The sequence below is a fragment of the Lissotriton helveticus genome, chromosome 6 (assembly GCF_964261635.1).
Source record: "Lissotriton helveticus chromosome 6, aLisHel1.1, whole genome shotgun sequence".
NCBI classification, from domain to species: domain Eukaryota; kingdom Metazoa; phylum Chordata; class Amphibia; order Caudata; family Salamandridae; genus Lissotriton; species Lissotriton helveticus.
The window spans coordinates 1,792,960,302-1,792,984,350 of NC_136067.1; the positions used below are offsets into that span (position 1 = coordinate 1,792,960,302).

Sequence of the window (24,049 nt, forward strand, 5' to 3'; positions counted from 1 at the left end):
GGCCAGCAGACTGGCCCTCTGAGTCACTCTGAGGTCCTGGGTTCAAGATGTAGTTGCAGGTCCAGTTCTTCTTCCCCAGGCAAATGGGCAGCAGGTCAACACAGCATGGCAGCAGTTTCTTTAGAGCAGCAGAGTGGCAGTTCGTGTTAATGTTAAAGTTAACGAGATTTATAAAAAGCGCACAAATACCCGGAGGTGTCTTGTGGCAGCGCAACAGTCCATCTTCCTAGCAGAGTATCCACAGGTCTAGAATTCTACTGAAGAGTTCGTGTCTGATCCTTCTTTTATACACAGTTGTGCCTTTTGAAGTGGGGAGAAGCTTCTAGAGGCATGCCTTTGAAGTACACAGATGCCCTGCCTTCCTGGTCCTGGCTCCAGACTACAGGGGGTATACAGCCCTTTGTGTGAATGTAGGGCTCAACCTATTCAGGTGTAAGTGGGGTAATCACACAACAACAAAAAGAGAGGTAGGGAGAATGAGGAACCACTCTTAGTCCCCGGTTAAATTTTGGCAAACAAGAAAAGAGTGTTCTATGGTACACAAAAAACCACACTTGGAGCAAAGAAAAATGCCACTGGCCTCACTCAGGTCAGTTAAGAAAGTAAGTGGGGTAATGCCCAGCTCCTCCCTCCCATCCTGCCAGTGATTGACCATCCAGTCACCCCTATGACTCGCATTGTGTGTGGCTGTCTAGAATGAATACACAAAGCCCAACTATCACCCACACCCAGCCATGTGACCCAGAGACAGGCTGCAGGCACCAGTGGTTCCCAGTCTGTGCACCGCTGCACCCCATGCATCGTCAAAACTAGACATTGGTGCACACAGTTTGGGAACCACTAATTAATGGTGCTGATTTCTGCACAAGCAAAATCGCCATTCTTAAATCAGGGAGAAAATTGAGCCTTTGATTTGACTGATTTCCCAAAGCAAAAGTTAAAGTCATAGCACAATATCTTTCGCCACTTGCAATTTGCTCATGTTGTCTAGCTCCTGTGTGTAACTTCTGCAATGAAGTTCTTTAAAGGCAGCACATGAAGTACATGCAAGGCTCCATCAAACATCACTTGTACAGTCTAGATACCATTTGTGTACTGGCTTATTGAGCACATAGATCAGCTGGGCTTCTACCAGATTGATGACCAAAATCTCATGCTAGTCACAGTAAACACCACTTTGACATCTTCATAGCGGGTCCTCCTGTGAGTGCACGCAGCTGACGATGTTCAGCAGACATGAATATTAAATCAGCTGCTCGATCAAAAATGCCTTTTTCTAGAAATGTGTTGTTTCTTGCTCGTTGGATTACTCTTTGCCTTGAAGAAGCACGCAAAGTTGAAACGCGCTGGCTGTGTTGCATATGTTTACGAATAAAAGATCTATTGCATCAAGCCAAAACTTGTTCCTGTCATCATCACTCTTCTGTGTGTTGTGGACTAAATCTAAAGATTGTTGTGCTTTTGTCGCCGTACATGTGCCTCTCTGATTCTTTTCAATATAAGCAGTGCCTACATTTCTGTAAAACAATGTATTAATTAAAGTGACCCACAGACGCAATCCTAGCACATGGATAACCAATACGACAAAACCATGACTCACATGGTACAAATTATACATAGGTATGCATAAAATACATATGTGCTAGACATAAAAGTAGCATTTCTATTGAGACTATGGCCAAGGTAACATCAAAGTAGTACTTCAAAGGAAAGACCTGCGAGCACCACCCCGAAACATGGAAAGAATCTCCCACAGTCTTATGGTTTGAATAGTAGAGCTAGACTATGGACGAGTGCTTTACCTGTATCAGTAGAACAAGAATGGCAACATTCAATAGCCTTTTTATTAACCTCTAGTTAAGACTCTGATGGAGTCATGGCTATATGAATATTATGTAATGTAATACAAATACAAACGTAGATACTGCAGAGACCGTAACATCTTATTTTGTAGAGACTGCTCTTCTAGCCAATGGTGGATGACTTATATTACACCATCTGCTTGTTATTCTTTATGTGTGAAATGGGATCAAATGGATAAATGGGGATGTTTTTCAACTTTGTGTATTTTCCATTATATTGAAAACTTAAAACGTTTGAACTAAAAAAGAAAGGCAAGATGGCCGCAGGCGGGTCGAGGTGAACAGTCGCACTAGAGCCTCTCTCCTGTCGGGACTATTGATGCGGGTTTAATGGAGTGCTAGTCTCCCTCACTAGCTGAAATAATTTAAAATAGGATTACTAGAGTCGTGCCTGGAGATCAAAGTCGGGATGCTGTGATGCTGGAGTCGTTCTTTCTTCAAGGAGCAGCACCATCAAAATCCAGTTTCTTCAGAGATCTAGGCAGCGCGGCGGCTGCTGGAATTGGCAGGTGGGCAAGGAATCTAGAGCGGAGATTCGGATTTTTAAGAATCAACCTAGCCAAGCTCTCAGTAAACTTTGAAGCATCGGGCTTAAAAGGCTGGAGTAGCACGATTCCAGACAAAATGCCGCCAAAACCGATAAAGTCTGACAAAAAGAAAAGCAAAGAAGATACCGAGCCTGAACGGAATGTCGTAAACCTCTCTGCATCGATAACACCTGCTACGAGGAAGGCGCAGGAACCAGCCAAGAACCAGGGTGCAATAAGGAAAACGCTTGTGCCACTTATCAAAAAGAAATCGGACGCGAAAGGGGAAAAAATGTTGGGAGATGAGCGAAGTAAAATAAACGAGAAAGCAGCGATCTCTAAAACCAAAAACAAAGCAACCCCTCTTAGGCAGCCTACCCTACCTGAAACATTCATCCGCCCTGGCTGTGCAGACAGTGGAGTAACCAGCAAGAGTCCGGAGGTAACCAGTGTTACAGAGCAAGTGCCCAATCCCGGTATAAGGCAGGGAAACGTCCTCGAGGACGCTGCGGGGCCGGCCGAGGCAGGAGCTCAGAGCGTGGGAGACGCCAAGGCAGTAGTTGCTAGGCAACCTACAGCGGAGCCTTCAGCGAGACACGAGGAGGACGCCAGCAGCAAGGTAACAGCTGGGCATACGGGACTGAGGGCTGGGGGAAACGCAAATGCTAATGATAACGCTAATGCTGTAAAGGATGACGAAAGGGAGCTGGCTCAGAGGGGGCTGCAGGAAGGCAAAAAGATGGTGGCTGCAGAAACTGATAAAAACAACGATAAGGAGTTGGAAGCACTAAAGGAGGCTGTAGGGCCGAGTGCCCATGAGAAAGCCGACGATATGATGCAGGCGATCATGCAGGTCGAAGCAGAGCTAATGGCTAGACCACCTAACCCTTCATGGGGAAGCACAGCCAGCTTGGTGTATGGAAAGTTAGCACCCGGGTGCCCTAAAGAGAAGGAGAAGGAGGATATATGTTCACTGGAGGGAGACCGCTTTTTTTCAGTGGAGGAGGATTCTGACCCAGCTCAGCAGGGGAGAAAGGGCTCCGAGCTGGAGGAGGAGGATGAGGAAGAGGCGGAGAGGGAGGATGAAGACGATGAGGAGGACGACTCATGGACAGCCTCTACCTCCTCAGAAACAGATATTGATAAGGAGTCTACATTGAAAAAGACAAAGACAAGGAGGCATAGGCGTGAAAGGTCACCGACAAGGGGCGCTGAAAGGAAGCTGGTTTGGGACTATTCAGCTACATCACAATCATATCAAGAAGAGCCAGAAGTAGGTTTGAATCAGGGAGATGCGTTTGGAAAAGTGTTTAGCATGCTGAAACAAATCCAATCTGAAGCGAGATCTACAAGCCGGAAAACGAGGCAAGACTTCAGGAGAATACAAACGACACTCAGGAAAACTAACAAACTATACGAAGGATTAGCAGGGAGAGTCTCTGAGGTCGAGGAGAGAACAGGCAAAATGGAGGACGACTTTCGTAGCTTTGGCGAATTTAAAGAACAACATGAGAAGAAAATAGATGACATCCTATGGAAAATGGAGGATTTTGAAAATCGCCAAAGGCGAAACAACGTTCGCATTTTGGGAGTGGCAGAAGGGCTGGAAGGGCAAGATCCAAGGGGGTTTGTGATCAAGTTATTAAGGGGGGCATTCCCTGAATCCCAGTGGCAGTGGGAGGCAGAAGTGCAGAGAGCCCACAGGTTCCCTTTTGTCCAGCGGAAGGTATACGGAGCCGAAGGAGGGTCGAAACCTCAACTCCCCCGAGCAATTTTGGTCTGTGTTGGGAACTTTCTACTCCGCGAGGAACTCATCCAGAAAGCTAGACCAGATAGCAAAAGGTCGGCGGAGGGAGTTACATTTTTTACGAGACCTGACTTCTGTCATGTGACAGTAGAGAGGAGGTGGAGACTCAGAAGTCTGATCTCGGAGTTTCAGGCTCTAGGTTCGGAAGCATATCTGCTTTTCCCTGCAAGGCTGAAAGTAGTTACGAAGGGCAAGATCAGGATGTTTACTTCAGAGGTAAAAGCGCAAGAGTTTATTCAGGACTTGGAAAGGGCGAAGAAAGAGGGACACTGAGGGTCAAATGGCTCAATTTTCGAGAAAGGGGGAGACATATTAGGAGATGGGAGAGGGGTGCGACCAACTCAACCAGGAAGCGTCCACACATAGGTCACGAGTGACCTATTTGCCCGTAGGGGGAGGGAAGGGGGGGACAGTCAGGGGAGGCGGGGGGGAAGGGAAGGTAAAAAACAGTTGAAGCGTACGATTTTGATAAGACAATTAGCACACATGGACTATGCATTTTGTTTGTTGCTTAAATTATTGTTTAAATTGTTGGATAAAGAAGGAGGGAGGAAGGGTGAAGGAAGGGGGGAGAAGCTTGAAATGATAGTCGGGTTAGGAAGAGTTGGCCCTTTTTTCTGCATAAAATGGCATGTAAGATTGTCTCATTAAATGTATGTGGCTTGAATGACCCAAGGAAGAGGACAAATGTAGCAGCGTACTTAAGAAACCTGCAAGCAGATCTAGTATGTTTACAAGAAACACACATAGAGGAAAAACAGATTTACTTAATGAATCAACTGGGTTTTGATGTGCTTGCAGCTAGCAGGCAGGGTTCCAGGACAAGGGGAGTCGTTATCCTAGGAAGAAGTAGAGAAGTGATTGTCAGAAGAAAGAAAGAGGATCGCTGGGGAAGATGGGTTATCACGGAACTAATGGTTAAAGGGCTCAACGTCACACTAGTAAACATATATGGCTCTACCGAGGACGATTCAGAGATCTGGGAGTTTTTAGATATAGAAATGGCACAGTGGCCTGAACCAATAATCTGCTGTGGCGATTTCAACATGCATGATCCTACAAGCTCATTTATGAATACAGGAGTAGTATATAATGGTAGAAAGAAAAAAGTAAGCAGGGCCATTACTAACATGGTTAAAAATAATCTTCTGGCAGATCCCTGGATAATACAACACCCATTTGTAGATGGTAGTACCTATTTTTCGGCACCTCACCAGGTGTTGGTGAGACTTGACTACTTTTTAGTTTCTAGGTCCCTGGTTTACGCGACTCAGATCGAGAAATATCCAAGAACTATATCGGACCATAACCCATTGTTATTATCAATCAAGGTTACGCAAGCACAGAGAACGAGGTCCACATGGACGTTTGAGAGGAGTCTGCTCCAAGATCTTGAATATAGGAAACATATGGAAGAGTGGATCAGGATTTTTTGGGAGATTAACCACGGGACAGCTTCTGTAGGGCAGACGTGGGATTGTTTTAAAGCAGGCATTAGAGGAGAAACACTAAGCTACGTGTTGACTAGACGTAAGAAAGAGAGGTTAAGATATGAAACTTATCAGCAAAAATTGATCATTGAGGAAGGAAAACTAGTTTCTGCAGTAAGACTTAAGTCCAGCTTGGAAAATATACTATTAACAATTGTAGCACTAAAGGCGGACGCAGTTGAAAGCCTCTCGAAAAGGTCTGCTGAAAAATACTTGGCTAAGAAAGAAGAACTATATGAATGTAGTGAGAAAGTGGGTCACATACTTGCGGTTAAAGCCAGACAGCAAAGGGCTGACGCTGAAATAAAAGAGATACTAGATTCAACGGGTATCACTGTTACAGGCTCAGATGAGATAAGAGAGGTTTTTAGAGGATTTTACGAAAAATTGTATACACAGGGCAATACTGAGGACCTGGAGGAAGCTAGGAACTATCTTGGAGGTGTGCGTTCATCACTTGTCACAAAAGAAGAAGGTGAAATGCTAGATTCTACCCTATGTCTGGAGGAATTTATAGATGCATTAAATAGCCTACCAGCAGGAAAGGCAACTGGTCCCGATCAAATTCCGGTTGAATTTTATAAAGTATTTCGTGACTGTTTTTTGATTTATATGTTTGAAGTTATGGTATATGTACAACAAGGTGGGCTTTCACCAGATTCTTGGCGCGGGGCAGACCTAATTGTTATTGCCAAAAAAGGAAAGCCCGCATCCCTACCTGGATCCTACAGACCCATCACATTGATGAATTCAGATAGCAAGGTCTATTCTAAAATGTTGGCAAAGAGATTAGCAGGCTGTATAGAGCACTTGGTGAGCCCGTCACAACACGGTTTCATACCCGGGAAGGGTACCACTCAGCACATTAGGACGCTGATCACTACGATCGATGTGGCAGATGTCACAGGCGACCCTTTTTCAGCATTGTTTTTAGATGCCGAGAAGGCTTTTGATAGGGTCGCCTGGGACTATCTATGGGAAACTATGAAGTGGTGCGGTATTGGGTCAGGTTATATAAGAGCCATACAAGCTTTATATAGAGACCCAGTGGTTAAAATCAGAGTAAACGGAGGGCATTCGGATTTAATACATATACAACGGGGGACTCGTCAGGGCTGCCCATCCTCTCCACTATTGTTTGCTCTGTACATTGAGCCATTATTACGTAAATTGGAGGGAAACCGGGCTATTCAGTCCATGTCACTCAATGGCTGCACTGTGAAAATTCTGGCCTATGCGGACGACGTGGCTATATTGACTCCAAATCCGGATATGGCTATGGTTGGAGTAGAGGCAGTGGCGCATGAGTTTGGGTTGATTTCAGGCTATAACCTAAATAAAACTAAAACACAGATCATTCTGAATAGGTTTGCATCAAGTCTAGATAGTAGGGTGGTCAGCAATGCAACCTATCTAGGGATTGATATTACTGTAAAATTGGAGGAATTAGTAGAGCGCAACATGGAACCACTGCTTGCTAAGGTTAAAAAAGACTTGGAAAGGATAAGCAATCTACATCTTTCATTGGTTGGAACCACAAATGTGCTGAAAATGATGGTCTTGCCTAAATTTTTATATCTATTTAGGTCAATACCTCTGATTTTTGACAACAAATGGTTCAATAGGTTGGAAAGCCTGGCCAATAGATTTATTTGGGCAAGAGGGAAAACGCGTAGGGCATATAAATTTATTTCCCTGCCAAGGGATAGAGGGGGGTGGGGTGCACCAGATTTTAGATTATATTTCTTGGCTGCTGCACTGCAGTACATGCAGGGATTAATCGGAGGAGGTGGTGGGGCATCAAAGGCCACGAACATGTCAAATGAAACCTATACAATGGTTTTAGGGCTAAACACTGATAACGGGTTCCTGTACTATACGGATCTGGGGTATCTTAGAAGGCAGACCTATAAGACCTTAAGGGCAGCACTTAAAATCTGGAGTATTTTTTTGAAGAAGACTGGTATGGGCAGATTTAATAGGTACACCAGAGTCTATAAAAACAAATCATTCCCTGAAGAAATCTTTTCTGATGCAATTATGGCGGAATGGGAGGGTAAAGGGATACAGCAAGTTGGGGACTTAGTCAAATCAGAGGGCATAATACAATTTGATGATTTGGTTAGAACATATAAAATAAACAGAAGGGACTTCTTTAAGTACCTTCAGATTAGGAGTTTCCTTAGGAACAAACAAGGAGGTCCATTGGGCTTTCAGCCAACGGAATTGATGGAAGGGCTAACTACAGGGGAGGAATACTCCATTAGGCTAATATATGCTGCACTGGCAAAGAATAGACCTGACGATCTAGACAAACATAGGGCCAAATGGGGGGAAAGGATTGAGGCCACAACTGAATCATTTAACGACTCACTGGAGCTAGGTCGGTCTATCCTATGCTCCGCCCCCTTGCAATCCCAACATTACAAAACGCTATTCTCGCTATATTACACCCCAGCCAGGATTGCGAAGTGGGGGGGTACAGAAGGTACTACGTGCCCCAGGTGCAACTCTACTGAGGCAGATATTGTCCATATGTTTGCTACCTGTCCTCAATTATACACACTAATCAAGGATGTTGAAAACTTTTTAACCAAGTCATTAAGGATCAGGTTAACCTTTTCTGTAGGCCTAATCATGTTGGGCGTGGATACAGGAAATGAGTATTCGGACCCAGGTGATGCAATGTTTTTGTTTATGGCAGCGGCTGTTTTTAGATTAATGTTAGCCAGGGTATGGCTAGATAAGAATCCTCCGACTCTGCAAACATGGATATCAAACCTCATCGCCTTACATAATTTAGAAAAATACATATATGCAAGAAAGGGTAGGAGTGGGAGAGTACGAGGTATTAAGTTATGGGGACCGTTGGAGAAATGGAGAACAGGAATAGGTTGATTTATTTATTACTGACGTAATATGACTATGTTTATTATATAATTTGATACATGATATATGTTTTCCCCCTTTGGTGGTTAAATAGCTTCAATTTGGAATTTATTTGATTGCATTGTAAGAGGAACAAATGTATGAGCAAAATGCTGTATTCCTTTATTTTTTTTTTTTTTTTTTTTTTTTCAGAAATGTGTGCGTTCGTGAAAGGTAAAATAAAAAATATTAAAAAAAAAAAAAAATGAACTAAAAAAGAAAAATGAAATGGCTTGACACTGGACATTGCTGATGTTTGTTCTGTTTGTTCTATATATGTCTGTAATTGTATCTGAAACAAACATTTCTCTCATAGGTTAAAAGAGTCCTGTCTAGCTATGTTGGTGTCCAGAATCTTAGCCATGTGGACCAGCACTGCACTGGATGTTCTTAATGAGTGCTCCCAAGACCTTCGCTGTCGTCTTAATGGAAATACAGATACTCTTGGCACCTTTCTGGAATATGTCTACACACACTGGGAACACCCATTAGATGCTGTCCGGCATCAGACAAAAGTCGTATTCAAAAACCTCCTCCAAATACACATGTCAACCATGGATGCGTTGGATATTAAACTGGACCCATTCTTTTCCAGGCTAACGAAGAGCTTGCTGAGTTTAGAATGGCACACTAAGGGGAAGTATGCGTCACTTGCATGTCTAGTGGATTGTGTTGGCATTGAAAGTATACTTACAATAGATAGAACAATCCCAGCACAGATCTTAGACGTGATGGGTGACCAGTCATTTGCTCCATATGCAAGTAACCTTCTGGAAGCCATGTTTGTGAACCACAAGAATAACCTCAGGGTCGCCATGCAAGGAAAATGCTGGATTGACCAGTGGCATGAAACCTGGGTGTCCCCTCTTCTTCTCTTACTGTGTGAAGGAAAGCCGCTCCAAACAACTTACATCATCGATTATTACTTACCCAAGTTACTGAAGTGTAGCCCTGAAAGTTTAAGCTACATGGTGAAAATACTAAATACCTCAGCAGTAACTAATGTTGGTGAGTACATCTTTAGCATTTGATTTTTTCATGCATTTCAACAGCCAATGATTAATATATTTACGCTTGTTTGTATATTTGGATGAGTTAATTCATGCAATTAGAAGATGTCTATAACAAAAAAAGTGGTTTAGGAGGAAATTGTGAAATATTTAATAATCCCTTCAAGTGGTCCTGTCTAGTTCTAAACATGCCAGAATTGCTTCAAGCACTGCCAGACAAACAAAGGTCTGCACATCCAGCTTCGTTAAGCGTTTGGCTGGTGGCCTGCTAATTGAAATCTCCTGGACCTTGTAGTTAAGCAGCACACTTCACCACAAATTGCTATTTATGTTGCTCCCAACTGTGTGTGGAGCATCATAGTAAATCCTTTGGCGATATATATTAGGGGTTTAGGTGAGTCATGTGGAATTGTAGTGTTTGGGATTGGAGTACCAAGAAAGGTTGTGACAGTGATATGCATGACATGCAGAGTTAGCTGCTCTTCATGTGGCTCGTGCTGTGTGGATTCTTGGCACTGTAAAAACAAGCATTTGCAATGCAATAGGTCTCGCATTATTTAACTTTGAGCTATTATTATTGTAAATGGCAATGTTTTTTGCTTTATGCTATAGTTTTCTTATGTACATAAAAAGCTACATATAAAGTATTTGTTGTTAAAATTATTTATGCAGTATTTAAAGGCAAGCATTACCGCCTTCGGGTAAAGTCCGTGCTATATAAAAATGCATAAATACATGAATAAAGAAATACCGCCTTCGGGTAAAGTCCGCGCTATATAAAAATGCATAAATACATAAAAAAATAAATACCGCCTTCGGGTAAAGTCTGCGCTATATAAAAATGCATAATTAAATAAATAAACACATACCGCAAAACATCCTCGTTACTCTGCCGGCCTGCGACCAGGAAGTCAGGCAGGCCGGCGCGACACCCGGAAACAGGAAGTAGGAGGGCGGGAGCCTACCCCGCCTCCCACGGAAGAGCCGCGATTGGAGCCGTGTTGGGAGCAGGGAGCACCGGAGCAGGCAGGAGCCTACCCTGCGCCCCGGTGCCGAAGGAGGGAAGAAGAGTCCTGCTGCCGGGCCTTGCAGCTGAGGAGAGGAAGCCGGTGAGTGCGTTGCTGAGCGGCGGGCGGGCGGAGGGAGAGGAGCATGTAGGCGCGGGGGGGAGGCGGGCTGGGTATGTGTGTGTATGTGTGTGCGTGCGTGTGTGTATGTGTCTTGGAGTGCGTGTGTGTGACTGTGAGGGAGGGGGTGTGTGTGTGAGCGAGTGTCTGTCTGCGACGTGTGTGTGTGTGTGTGTGTGTTATGCGCGGTAGGCTGGGAGGGCGGCGCATGCGCAGTAGGATGGGAGGGCGGCGCAGGACGGAACGTGCGCATTCACGCAGCCAAATCCGACTGCTAAAAATAGTGCCAGTTTTGTGTCCCTCATTCCCCGCCATCCGACGGCTATAGAGTCTCTGTCCCTGTTCCAGGGCGAGACCTAAAAAGGGCTCTTGCGTTTACACTTTAGGGCTAACCATTTGCTGTAACAGGTTTGTGTACATCACTAAAAATGTCATCAGCTTCAGAGTGGCTTTGGGAGGATCCTAACTTCCTAGTAACTCATAAAAGCACGTTGTAGTATGTCTAGCTTCACATCACATGCTTTACCTACTCCCGTTTAGTGTTTGGTGCGGACATTGAAAGGTTTTATTTTGTTTAAATATACTTTTCAAATTTAAGGTAACTTGTGATCCCTACCAAAAACCCTCACTGCACTAGGACAAAGATTCCACATCAGATTGTTTTTTTTGCCTTCGGGTTTGGTCGTTCTTTGAGAGCTCCTGGACCCTCAAGTTGCAATGGCTCAACAATGGCTCCACTTCAGTGGCCCAAATTGTCTTGTGCCTACTATGATCCTGTAAGGCCATACAAGGTTAAAGATCCTTGGCAGGACTATAATGTTGACCCTTCGGATAACAGCAACCTGGAGCCCTACCCTCTGAAGTCTTCACCGCCATATGAAGCAATAGTGTACTACACTGTTATTCAAAGATCAGTAGACTACCAGTGCAGTTGGAACAGCAAGAATCAAGCTCGCTGTGCAATAACTTCCCATCTACGTTCAGTGTTACGATTTGCTTGCACCAGCCGTGGAGTTTATTTCATAAGTTTGATGACTGAATAAAAACACCTCCACTTCTGACATTGTACAGTTAGAAGGCCGGTATTGGGGAACAAGCGAGAAAATTGGGGTAACCAGAGGTTAGAAAATAGAATTTAAAAACCAATAAAAGCATGTGGGTAAGGGTAGCAGAAGCCTTGGAGGAGCAAGCAGAAAAAAGGAGGAAGTAACATGGAGAGCGCAGGGAGGAAGCAGCTCCTAAGTGTGCATAATGATAGAATTCAAGTCAGTCACTCAAAAGGATGGTAAAATGGTTATGCTCCAAGGGAAAAACAAACACAAGAAGAGGAAGGAAATAGTTGAATAAGAAGCAAGCAAATGAGAGTTAAAGCAAAGCCTACCAGTGGAAACAGTGGATGGGATCTAAGCCCACAATAGGTTCTTGGTATAGCCCTCAAAAGGGTTTTCGTAAACAGACCGCTATAAGCTGTCAGGTAGGTGAGACCTAACCAGTACAGCACATAAGACTTATAAGAAAAGGAGAAACACTGGACTCTTCTCTGTCTCAGGGCATTACTCTTGGTTATCATACATATGCCAGCATAGTAGATCATAAAATAGTTTGCACATCTTATACATACACATGTGCCACTCCTAGAGAATGAGCAGAGCCACAGGTGGTGCATGCCAGATACAGACTCCAGGTATGTACTTGATCAGCGTTTCATCATAAACAGAAGGTACATCAATGGTGAGTTCAGCGAGGTAAAAAGTTAGCAGAGAAATGGAACATGAAGGAATGGTCAAAAAGTAAGAAAGGCGCTATCTTAGTGAACGTCTGGTGCCAACTCATCTGCCACGCAAGGAAGTGAAGTCCAAGTTGCCTTTTAAGCATATGTGCCACTCCTAACTCAGAAGAGGAAGTAAATTCATGACGGATGCCATATTGGATTGGTAATGGTGGTCCTCTTGTTTTGAGAAGGAAGCTACATTTTCACCTTATTGTGTTGAACCCAGGCTCCCTACTGCCACTGGAGGCCACCAACTCCAACTCTATCAACCACACCACTGCCTACCTACTCCTTCCAGTCACATCTTTGCCTCTCTAGGTGCTTGATTTCCTATCTGAGTGTGGAATCTCTGTAGGATTTCAGCTGAGGCCTGACAGAACCCCCACCGCTAAAATGTTCCCCTGGTTTAGATGGGAGGCGAAGATGAAAAGCTTGAACCTAACCTTTACAATTAATGCGGTAGTGCTTTTGATTTCATTACAAGACCGGAGGCTACAAAGGAGCTTCGATCCATCTCCACCATCTCCAAGAGTCAACAAGAACAGGAGGTTTTGTGAGCACTGTTTTCTTAGTGAAGAAAAAGGACAATGGATGACGTTAACTAATACCTTTAAGGGACTTGAAGTTCTATTTAGTCTAAAGGCATTTTAAGATTAGGAAAATCCATCTCTTAAGGGGCATTCTACAATCAAAGGATTGGTTAGTAAAATTAGACCTCAAGGACGGATATTTCACAATCCTTATTGACACAGACAGTCAAAAATTCCTCCGCTTCACCTGGGGGGCAGCCTCTATTAGTTTCTATGTCTTCCTTTTGGACTATCTTCAGCCCCTTGGTGTTTCACCATGGGGCTGCGTCCTGTAGTAACCTTCCTGAGGAAAAGAGGTGTACCTTTTTGGATGACATTTTACTCATGTCCTAGGACAGAGTCGAGCTCTTAGAACACTTAAAGTGGACTGTAGTAACAATATAGGGCATGGGCTTCATAATCAATGTGGAGAAGTCAGTTATGATCCCTTCACAAAATATGGAATTCCTAGGTTTTCAGGTAGAGACCGTTTTGTTACAACTTGTCTTAGAACAAAAGAAAGTAAAGAAAGGGATGAAGGCTATGTGCACTGAATGATTATAATGTTTGGACATTCTATGCTTTATGATGTATTGGTGTTCTTTAAAGGGCAGCATGTTGGGGCAGCAATAAAATTATATTGCATAATGTTAGCCTCAGTTGTCTTTTAATGAAATCAAGATTCTCTTTGCATGTTAAATGGACAATCGCCATTCTGCACACAAATGAAATGAAAGATTTCACAGACTTCTTATTCACTATTAGAGCATTGGAATGTTGGGAGCTTCATTGCAGACAATTGAGTGCTCCCTGCTTCTACGGGCCGGTAAAGGCCCGCAGAGCAACATTCCAATGTTCTACAAAGGCTTCTCGAAGCTCGAGGGGATTTTTATCCCCTCGAGCTTCGAGAACCCTTTGTTTAATTTGTTAGAACATTCTGCCCTCTATTGTCAGAATGTTCTAATAGCCTTATATCCCTTCGTAGCAGGGCTATACCGGCAATTAAAGTCCCACTGTCTCGTTAAAGTCCCTCGCCTTCGGCTCGGGCCTTTAACGATTCAACGGGCCTTTAATAGCCGGTATAGCCCGCTACGGCGGGCTATAAGGCTATATTATTACCTTACACTACATTAGGGAAGGGGACGAGAGGTATAAGAAGCACCAGGAAGATATGGCTTCAAGAGAGAAACGAAACACAGGGTGGACTTGCCAGTGCGTTGGTAAAGTTAGTTGGGCAGACAGAGGATTGATTACAGCCGAAACTGAGAAAGGTCTCGCAAAATATGGAGCAAATACTCAGAGAGGTGTAAGTACCGAATGGAAATATATACAGAGTCCCTGATCTTGTAAGAATGACACAGTAAGTTATGTGCGTCTATGTTGTAAGTGGCTTTAGTGCAAGTCAGGTGAAAATCTTGATTATATTATAGAAAATGGAGGCTAACATTATTTAAAATCCTTTTATGACTGCCCCAACATGCAGCCCTTTAAAGAACACTAATACACCACAAAGCATAGAATGTTCAAACAGTAAAGCATTTGCAGAAGGTAATGGACTCGATGGTAGGACAATGGGTAACACACACAGGTGAAAAACAAATAAGAAAAAATGGAGATGGTTTGATGGAACAGTGTAACAGTGTAACAAGTTACTATGTATAATTTCTGCAGTTGAAATCCATCAAACCCAGTCATCTTCGTGATAGAAGTATCTCAGGCATTCGGTAGGATTCACACAGGTAAACACAAGTTGGTTTACTTGTGTGAGTCCTACAGAATGTCTGAAGGCACTTCAACAGTTACTGTTTCTAGGTATTTCTCTGATAACATTACATATGTTATTTTTAGTCCATGCATGCACAGCACACTGTGTTGTGACCAAATTTCAAGATCACACTTCTAGCAATTTAAATTAAATACTTCTTACATGTTAGTGGCCATGAGGAAGCTATCATAATATTGCGAAACTTGTTGGCCTGATGTTCTGCACAATAAAAAAAAATGAATTATACAAATTTATGGGAATGGTTAAAAAAAAGTACTTAAGGTAATTTCAACTTGAGCCCCTCAAATGTTATATTTGTTTTTGGTTTGTGTATACTAATTTGGGGAAACCCGTATAAAAAGAGGATCTATATATTTGATACAAGCCCACTTTATTGAGTTGATCAATGTTTTGCATGGAATTTTGGGCTAGAGACTATGGTGTTGGAGAAGATTTTCAAGGCATAATATACTCTTGATGAATGACAGTCACTACCAAAATGTCATCACAGAATTTGGATGAGGGAGGATCAACAAAGTCCATGGTTATAGTGTACTAAACGTGTGAAGGAGTAGGAAGTGGTGTATTAATCCTATCAGTTTTACGTTAGAGGATTTAACTTGAATAAATGTGATGCATGCTTTTACATATCCTCGCTCTGTCTGTTGGAGGGTAGACCACCAAAGTAAACAAGACATTAAGTTGCCAGTTATTACTTACCAGGATGCCCTGCCACAGGGGTGCAATGACATCAGTGGAGTATCACGTCTTGCAGGTATTTAGTTGAAAAACATAATCTGCCTAAGAAACCATGACTGCTATTACGGGGTTGAGTGCATTCAGGCATTCTTAAGGTTTATTTTTGAGCCTTTTGTAGTTCTTTTAGAAGTATGTCTGGGAAGCAGAACTAATCACTGCAGCTAGCAGGTTTTTCAGAGCTGTTCCGATGATTTACTGGCAATGGTGTTCCATCCTCATGCATTTCGAAAAGACCAGATTTTTATGGTCTAGCCACGCACTTGATGATTAGCCTTCTCCAGGTAATGTTGTATAAACTGGCTGTATAATTTTGCAAAGCCTATAAAGCGTTTGATCGCTTTCATACTTGTTGGCACAGGACACTGCTTCATTGCTTCCATCTTAACTGGATTCATGCTTATGCCAGTTTCTGAGATCACATAACCTAAGGTGACAAATGCTGTTTTAAACACTCATTTCGGTATGTTGACTTTTAAAGAATGTTTATGTAAACCCACGTTTCATGTTCTGCGTGTGTTTTGGAGAAAATAAAGGTTTCATCTAGATAGACTACTACATACTGATCAAATACACTTTGCATGATATCACTAATGAAGTGGTGGAATGCTGTAGATGCATTACTGAGGCCAAGGGCATCACTAAATATTCATAGTGCCCATATTTAATGTTATAGCTAGTCTTCACTCATTGCCTTCTTGAAGTAGTACAGGACTGTAAGCTCCCCTCAGATCAAGTTTGTTAAACCACCTCGCTGCATGTAACTGATCTAGAAGCACCGATATGAGGGAAGAAGATATCTGTCTTCTATGGTTACAGCATTTAACAGCTCTTTGGTGTCCACGCATGGGCACAGTTCTCCTATTACATATGGATACAAAAAAAGATGGGGGCTCCAGGAGGGAAGTATGTTGCCACATAAAACCATTGGCTAGATGTACTGTTTGAGTTCCTTCTCTTCTTTTTGTGTAAGGGCTTAAATTTGGCACTTAGGACTCTTGGTTTTCAGAAATAGTTTGATGACAATCATAGGACCCCTGAAGGGAAAGGTGATGAGCACTCTTTTCACAAAACACACAAAAACCCTAAAGGGCCAAAATTACAATAGATTTTTCATAGTCACTTGATCACTTGTGTTTGCCACGACTTATAGTGGAGCTTCTGGCTCGTGTTCTGAAGCCAAATTCTTAGACTCTAGTGAGGAGAAGGGAAACAAAATCATTTCTTGTAATTTATGTACAGCTTATGCAGTTGGAAACATGTAGTTCCTAAAATGATTGAAAATGAAGCCCCATCAAGCAATGGAAACTAATACTGTATGGCCAATCAAATAAATCATTATCAGTGACCCTGCTTGCTGAATGGAATCTCTAAAAGTGAAGCATTTGCCATAGGTTTTCTAGGATAAGCTCTAAATGATTCTTCTTTATCAACCAAATAGACTCTGAGCATACCATTTATTCAGAGACTACCTCTGAATCTCTGTAATCCAACTGTGCTTTAACACTTCAAGGGCCTTCTGGCTAGATAAAGTATCATGTCCAGGAAGAAATGTGCATTGTTTTCAACAGAATGTAATCCAGAAAGGCACAGCTCTTGCATGTTCTGAAGAAAATAGCCCGATTGGCCACAATACATACATAAATATTCCTTTCTTCTACATTTCTTCACCGCAGCAGTAAATTACTTCCTGACTGCTCCAATTTGAATTTACTCCTCTGAGGGTGAATTGTGATTTGGCGTTGTGAATGTGGCTTTAGGAACATATTAATGTTTACGTCTTGCTCCTCTCTTCTTGCGTGTTCTATTGGAAAGTTGTTGATCAGTTTGCACAACTGAATCAATTAACTTAGTAGTATTAGTGGTGCGGTCAACCATAGTGTCAGCTGTATCTTTAAGTTTGTCATCTAGACACCTGGCTATGCCCTAAGGTCTTCGCTTTCTGGCGTTGAGGTATGCGCTGCTATTTCTGACATCACTTAATTTCCGCTCCCTCCCGACCCTCTGATTTGCCTCTTAGGCTTTGTCATATTTTGCCCAGATGCATCCCGCAGACTGATTGATATGCTGTTAGTCCTTGTGCGGTGCAGGGTTTCCATTTGCTGGGGTCGCCCACTCGCACCAAAGGTTTCCCTTTGGTTGCATGATGCTTCCCGTTTCCAGACTCTACTGTCCGAATTCTGGGACCTAATGCCCGCTAGATCCCGCCCGCTAGATATCTATACTGTGATGCATATTATTCTGCCATGGTGTAACTCTGTACCACTGCTGTGTCTAAATCTTCAATAAAGGTTTTTGAAAATAAAAAAATAAGAAAGTTTGTCATCTAGATATTATTAAAGGTAGCACCTGCTCCTTCATCAGTCCATGCTGCCTCAGCACACAGTTGTTGAACTGTGGTGACATAAGGAACACATTTTTGGTCACCTTGTCTCATTGTCATAGGCCCTAATATGTGAGGGTGTTTTTGTTGCAGGAAGTTAACTTTTTTCGAACACCAAGGGGATCAACAAACTGGACTCTGCACGTGATTGTCTGTCAAGCAAAAATCTCCTTAAAGTCGTTGCATTGTGTAATTTCCTCAATAGTTGTGAGGGAGACCCGCAAAGGATCCATCTTCTGCACCCATAGCCTGTGTGGCAAACTGTCAAGACCACCTATGTGTAGAATGCAAACAGATGGCGCCTGTGCCTATCAGTAGCCTAATAAACCTGCATGGCAAGTGACAAGTCAGTGCAGCACATTAGACTTGGGGGACACAAGAGAAAAGGATTGGGAAAGGGAGCAAAGATAAGATCTTATTTGTCGGAATGCTGTAACAAAATTATTGGTTATGATACATATGTTAGCACAGTAGATCATAATAGAGTTTGTGTACACATGCACCACTCACCGCCCTGGAAGCGAGGAAGAGCAGCTCCCAAGGGAGTGCATGCCAGAGAATATGGACTCCAGGTAGATTAGCATTTCAATATAACAGAAATGTAAATTGAGTTAATAAACAGTCTGTTCAGCCCCAATTTGAATTTAGAAAAGGAAGGTAACCTGAAGGAAGAACCGAAAATAACGAAGGGACTATCTTAGGGAAAGGCGAGTGAAAACTAGAAGCGGCAGCGGAAAACCTCTATGATCAACAGCACAAAACCTACTAACACTCAATTGCAAGCAAGGAAGTGTGAAGCTCTGACTGCCTTTCAAACGTCTTTGCCTCTCTTACCCCGAAAGGAGGAATAAACTCAGGACAGGTGCCATCTTGAAACGGTTTGTCTAAATTTGGTAGCGGTGGTCTTTTTATTTTGGGAAGTATACCTACTTTTTAACCTATTACGTTGTACCCGGCCTCCCACCTGCCACAAATCCTCTGGAAGTCACCATGTCCAGCTTTCACTCCTTCAACAATGCCACTGCCTACTTCCCCTGCAAGCTGACATCTTCATCTTTCCTGGTGCTTATCCTCTTTTCTGGGTGTGGGATCTGTGTAAGATTTCATGTGCGTTCCAAATGTTTCTGAGCTTAAGAATGGTTATCATTTGTATAGTTATACTACACCTTAAAAAGCGTTGAGGCTATTCTTATGTAGGAAACAATGGACCATACATATAGGCTTGCATTGGACACATTGTTCCGTTTGAAACAAGATCACCTCTGGACAGGTGTAGTATTCTCACCAGAACACTGCTTGCTGGATGCTGCAGTTTGTTTTTAATAATGTGTTAACTTTTCTCATATTAAAGTTCAGACTCCAGAAAAAAACATACATTCATCATACGAGAGTGAGTAACTGCTCGGCAATTATTGCAGTACATTTGTGATAACGGCCACGTGAAGAATAAATGACAGCAATACCTTGAAATTGACAATCTTCCTGCATCATAAGATCTCTGCTTACAATGTGGAGGGACAGTCAGAGTTCACCAAGAGTCAAGTGCAGAAAATATGTTCTGAGTGGCTCCAAAATGTTTTTCAGGCAAGTCTTTACTGCAGTTTTTTTTAAATCCTTGCTAGAAATACTTTGATAAACCGCCTTAGATGCATAGTCTGAAGGCCTCATTCTGATTAGTTTGTAAAGTGGAAAATTAGGTGCAAATGAGTGCCTATTTTAATAATTTGAAGCCAATCCTGAAAGAGTAAATATATCGACCACCCGTGTTTTTTGTGCGATTTCTTTAAGGTCCCTCATAGAGAATGGTGAATGCTTTCTGTTGTTATCATACTAACAGAACATGTTTTGCATATATAATTCTTACAGGATGTATCCACCCTCTTGATTTGTAAAGCTGTGTATGATCCACTTAATTTACAAGTTAAAATCCAAAGAATAGAGGAAGCCAATACTGAAGGCTTCAGGTAAATGTGAAATAACAGTGAGGATAATCTAGATCGCTGGGGTAGTCGATGGACCATATTTCCCAGGATACATTGAAATGATGGTATGGGTGGCATTGTTACACATTGGATCCTATCAATAAAGAAATACTGCATTGTGTGGTAGGCCTCCCTGCAGGGGTGTGGAATGTATTAAAAGATATACTTGTCCATGGGGCAGGTTGCTTCATAAATCTACTTGTCATGTGACAAAATCCACGTATCCCTTTTGTGCCATGTGATGCGGTGACAAAATATGGCATCAATCTGATTATATAAGCGCTCTGAAATAGCCTCTCTCATCATGCCAGGGTTTCTTCCATAGTAGGGTTTGAATACTAGCACTTCCCTTATGTTTCCACGTTTCCGCAGATCTACATACTGGGGCTGAAGGTAATGTTAAGCAAGAGTTCCAGGGTTGGAATGCCCTTTTGAGTCTGTGACAACCTACAAATTTGCATGTTTTGATGGTTTTCACCGACTCTTCTCTAATCTTTTCCCATACTGAGAAAGGTTGCAATGGCAGACATAACACTTCTTCCAAGGTTGAGAAAAAAATTGGTAAGAGGGAAAGTGAACTTGCAAACACTAAGATTTTCGCATGAGCAAATCTACACCTGTATATTTGCTCATGCTTAAATGCAGTTCACAAATATTTGCGAGGAGTACTATTTCTTGGCCTACTTCTGTAAATTCTTGTGAAATCACAAAAGTCATATATCTGCACTTGATCCAAGGATATGGGTGCACTTTATTTAATAATGGCCCCTAATTAGGTCTGGCATTAACCATGACCTTTTGTGTTTATTAAAATGTCTCTCTCTCTCTCTCTCCCTCTCTCCCTCTCTCTCTGTCTCTCTGTCTATTGGCTAGCTTCACTGTGAGTGATAGCATTTTGTTCTTTCACAAGGAGCATATTGACACACAGTTGTTTTGTTCAGTGCCAGAAACTACTGTGCAATGTGTGCTTTTTGAGACCAAAACAATTTTAGCTTTTTCCAATGTTTGTCATAATGGTGAGGGCCTGGCAGCTCCCACACTAATAAAGTTTTACAAAACCCATGCCAAAACAAGTCACGCTTTGACAAAACCAAAAGGCTGACCAACAATTTCAGACCTACTGGCTTTACCAATGCTTTTTTATTTTTGATGTTTCCCATAATCTTAGTAAAACTAGTTGCACTATTTTTTCCATTATGAATATTTGTGGGAAATACTAGTGTACATCAACACATTTTACTAAATGATGCTGCAAAGAAATGGTACCTACATTTTTCAGTAGTTTAGCGAAATATTTTCGTTTTTTTTTTGTGAACATTTTATTTTGAAAGCAAAGAATCATCAATCTTGCTTTCAAGCTTCTGCAAATATTTGCATCTAATCAGAGAGCATTCTGGAAGCAGTATACATAGCCTCATATTGCTAAACATTGAAAACGTGTGTACACATTTTTATACACTAACAACTGTCAGTAGTGCAGTCTGAGTGTACAACATTGACTTAGAGCCCTCACCCTAATAATAAAGCCTTTGCAATAATGAACCATGAATACAGGTTTAAACATCATTAACTCATGGACACAAATATCACCTTAACTGCAGGCAATGCCTTTCCCTGATTAATAATGTGGTACTGTGAACTGTCAGCCAAAGGGTTTGTACTGTAGGGGGTTGGGCCTACTTGTTCCAAGGACAAAATACACATGAAAACGTGTTGCCCTTGACCCCAAACAATATGTCCTGGGCGTCGGGCCCCAGGATTTCCACATCCTTGCTCCCTGATCTAGCAACGTCATATGTTTGGCGGACTGATGAGACCAGGTGCACCATGTTTTCTTTTCTCCAGTTTACAGAGTCAGGTGAGTGCAAGAGGTCTGACTAATTTAGTTCCCATTCTTAATATTAAACCAATCCGAAATTACACCAGTATTCCTGTTTGTTCAACATAAAGTTGAAGTTGATTTATTATCAATTTCACTGTTATTTTAAACAGAAAAGTGCTTTTAAAATTTTGTGATAACAAACTGCATTATTCAAATTTGCACTATCTTTAAAGAAAATGTTTATTGACATCTTCTTTGCTATAGTACTGTTAGAAATGTACCCTTTCTGCAGGGTCACCCCAGGTTTGTGTTTTTGCCTTTTAGTTGAACCCTCTATTTGCTGGCTGTTGAACTCTTTGCACTTTACCCTTGCTAACAAGTGACAAAGTGCCTGTGCTCCCCTTTCAACATGATAAAATTGTCATACCCCAATGACTCATTTAACTTATAAATAAGTCCCTATTATATGGTACAAAGAGCTCCCAAGGCCTGTATGTTAAGTGTCACAGGTAGACTGCAGCACCCATTGTGTTGTCCACTATAGTGACAGTGTTAACTTGACTGCAAGTCTGCCATGTGTAGCCTTGCAGTGCAGGTTTAAACTGAAGATTTGACCTGTTAAAATAACCACTTTTGACAGGGATAAACTTTCCTTTCTAATATGAATAAGTCACCTCTCAGTAGGGCTTACTGTCTGTTAAGGCAGGACGCATGGTATTTAAAAGTAGGACATGTACGATATTAATGTTAAGCATATCCTTACAGTGAAAAGGCCCTAAAAGCAGGATTCGCACTAGTTTACAGTATTAAATTTAATACCGGGTAAGAAACAGCTGGAAACTTCATTATTGTTGAGTTTTTTAAATCTTTAATTAATTGGTGAGGTTGGATTTGTACTCAATATTTTAGAAAAGGTACTTTCAAAAAGTTGCCTGCTCCCTGCCTAATTCCTCCGGATGCTGATTTGCATTAGCCCAACTGTCACCTGGCAGCTGAATAAGCTCCCTTGATAAGGTGTGAACTTTCTCCCAGAGCTGAAACAAAGGTCTTGAGTAATGGGAGGTGATCTGTTCATCTGGCAGGATGACCATCTGGGCTAAGCCCAGGAACTTATTCAACTTCAAAGAGCCTACTCTGTTGCAGGCCGATGTAGTTAACACCCAGGCTTGTCCCCTCCATTGTCCCTCTAATGAGCCATACACCAATCCCTGTTTAAGAGGAACTGCCCGAGAACCTGTTTTGAGTGACCAAAGAGGGGGGATTTCTCTTTTCCTTGCCACATCTCTTGGATGGGCACATTGGAAGAAAGGTTCTGCCATATTGGTTCTAGGTAGAAAGGGGCACTGTGGGAATGTTTGCAGTAGGCTACACAGGAAGGACTGCAAAAGTCAATCAATCAGTGTTCTTGTAAAGCCAGACTACTCACCCGTAAGGATCTCACGGTGCTGAGGGGCGAGAGGGTATCTGCTTCTTAAGCAGATACCCTCACCCGTTCTTAAGGCGCTTCTTGAATTGAGGCAGAGATGGAGATTGCCTGAGATTCAGAGGTAGGGAGTCCCAGGTCTTTGCAGCAAGGTAGGAGAAGGATCTTCCTCCACCAGTGGTCCTGTGGATCTGTGGGATGGTGGCCAGGGGCTGATGGGTGTAGCAGAGATGCCTGGTGGGAGTGTGGAAGGAGTGTGGTGGTAGAGGTATGCGGGTCCATCGTTGTGGAGGGCCTTGTAGGTGCGTGTGAGGAGTTTGTAGGTGTTCCTTTTGTTGACTGGGAGCCAGTGGAGGCCTCTCAGGTGGCCGGTGAGGTGGTAGGGATGCCCCTGGGAACTTTTATCCTATTGAATAGGGAGGGGTCAGGAGTCACCCCACCTACAGGCTGGTGCCAGGCATAAATGTGGCACCCACATTACCCTTCTCAGAACACTTTCTCAAACTGTGGAAGAATTTAAGTGGACTGGACTGTCTGTCTGTTATCTGAGAAGAGGCTGGAAGACTGGACTTACTTGCCCTCTTGGACCCAGGATAAATCTTGACCCCAGAGTGCTGCAAGTGCTGTTCCCAAGATCATGGACCCATGACTGGTGTCAATGTATACTCCTACGTTTTCCTGGAATCTGGAACTTAGAAAGCTTTTGGCTTCAAAGATCTCTGGGAGACTGGGACTAACCTTGGAAGTAGATCTGACAAAGGTATGTTGATGCTGGGCCAAAGAATCCTGTTGCTCCCCCTCAAAGCTTTACTGCACTAGCAAATCTT

At 42.6% G+C, this 24,049-nt stretch overlaps 1 protein-coding gene across 1 annotated transcript in view; it reads left to right on the forward strand.

Annotated features, from left to right (window-relative positions):
• The window catches only part of THADA (THADA armadillo repeat containing), a 1,377,633-nt gene that overhangs the window by 110,311 nt on the left and 1,243,273 nt on the right, over positions 1–24,049 (forward strand). The window contains exon 12 of the mRNA XM_078649688.1: positions 8,931–9,622. Within this exon, the coding sequence (XP_078505814.1) occupies positions 8,931–9,622 (692 nt within the window). The remainder of the gene's footprint in view (positions 1–8,930; positions 9,623–24,049) is intronic.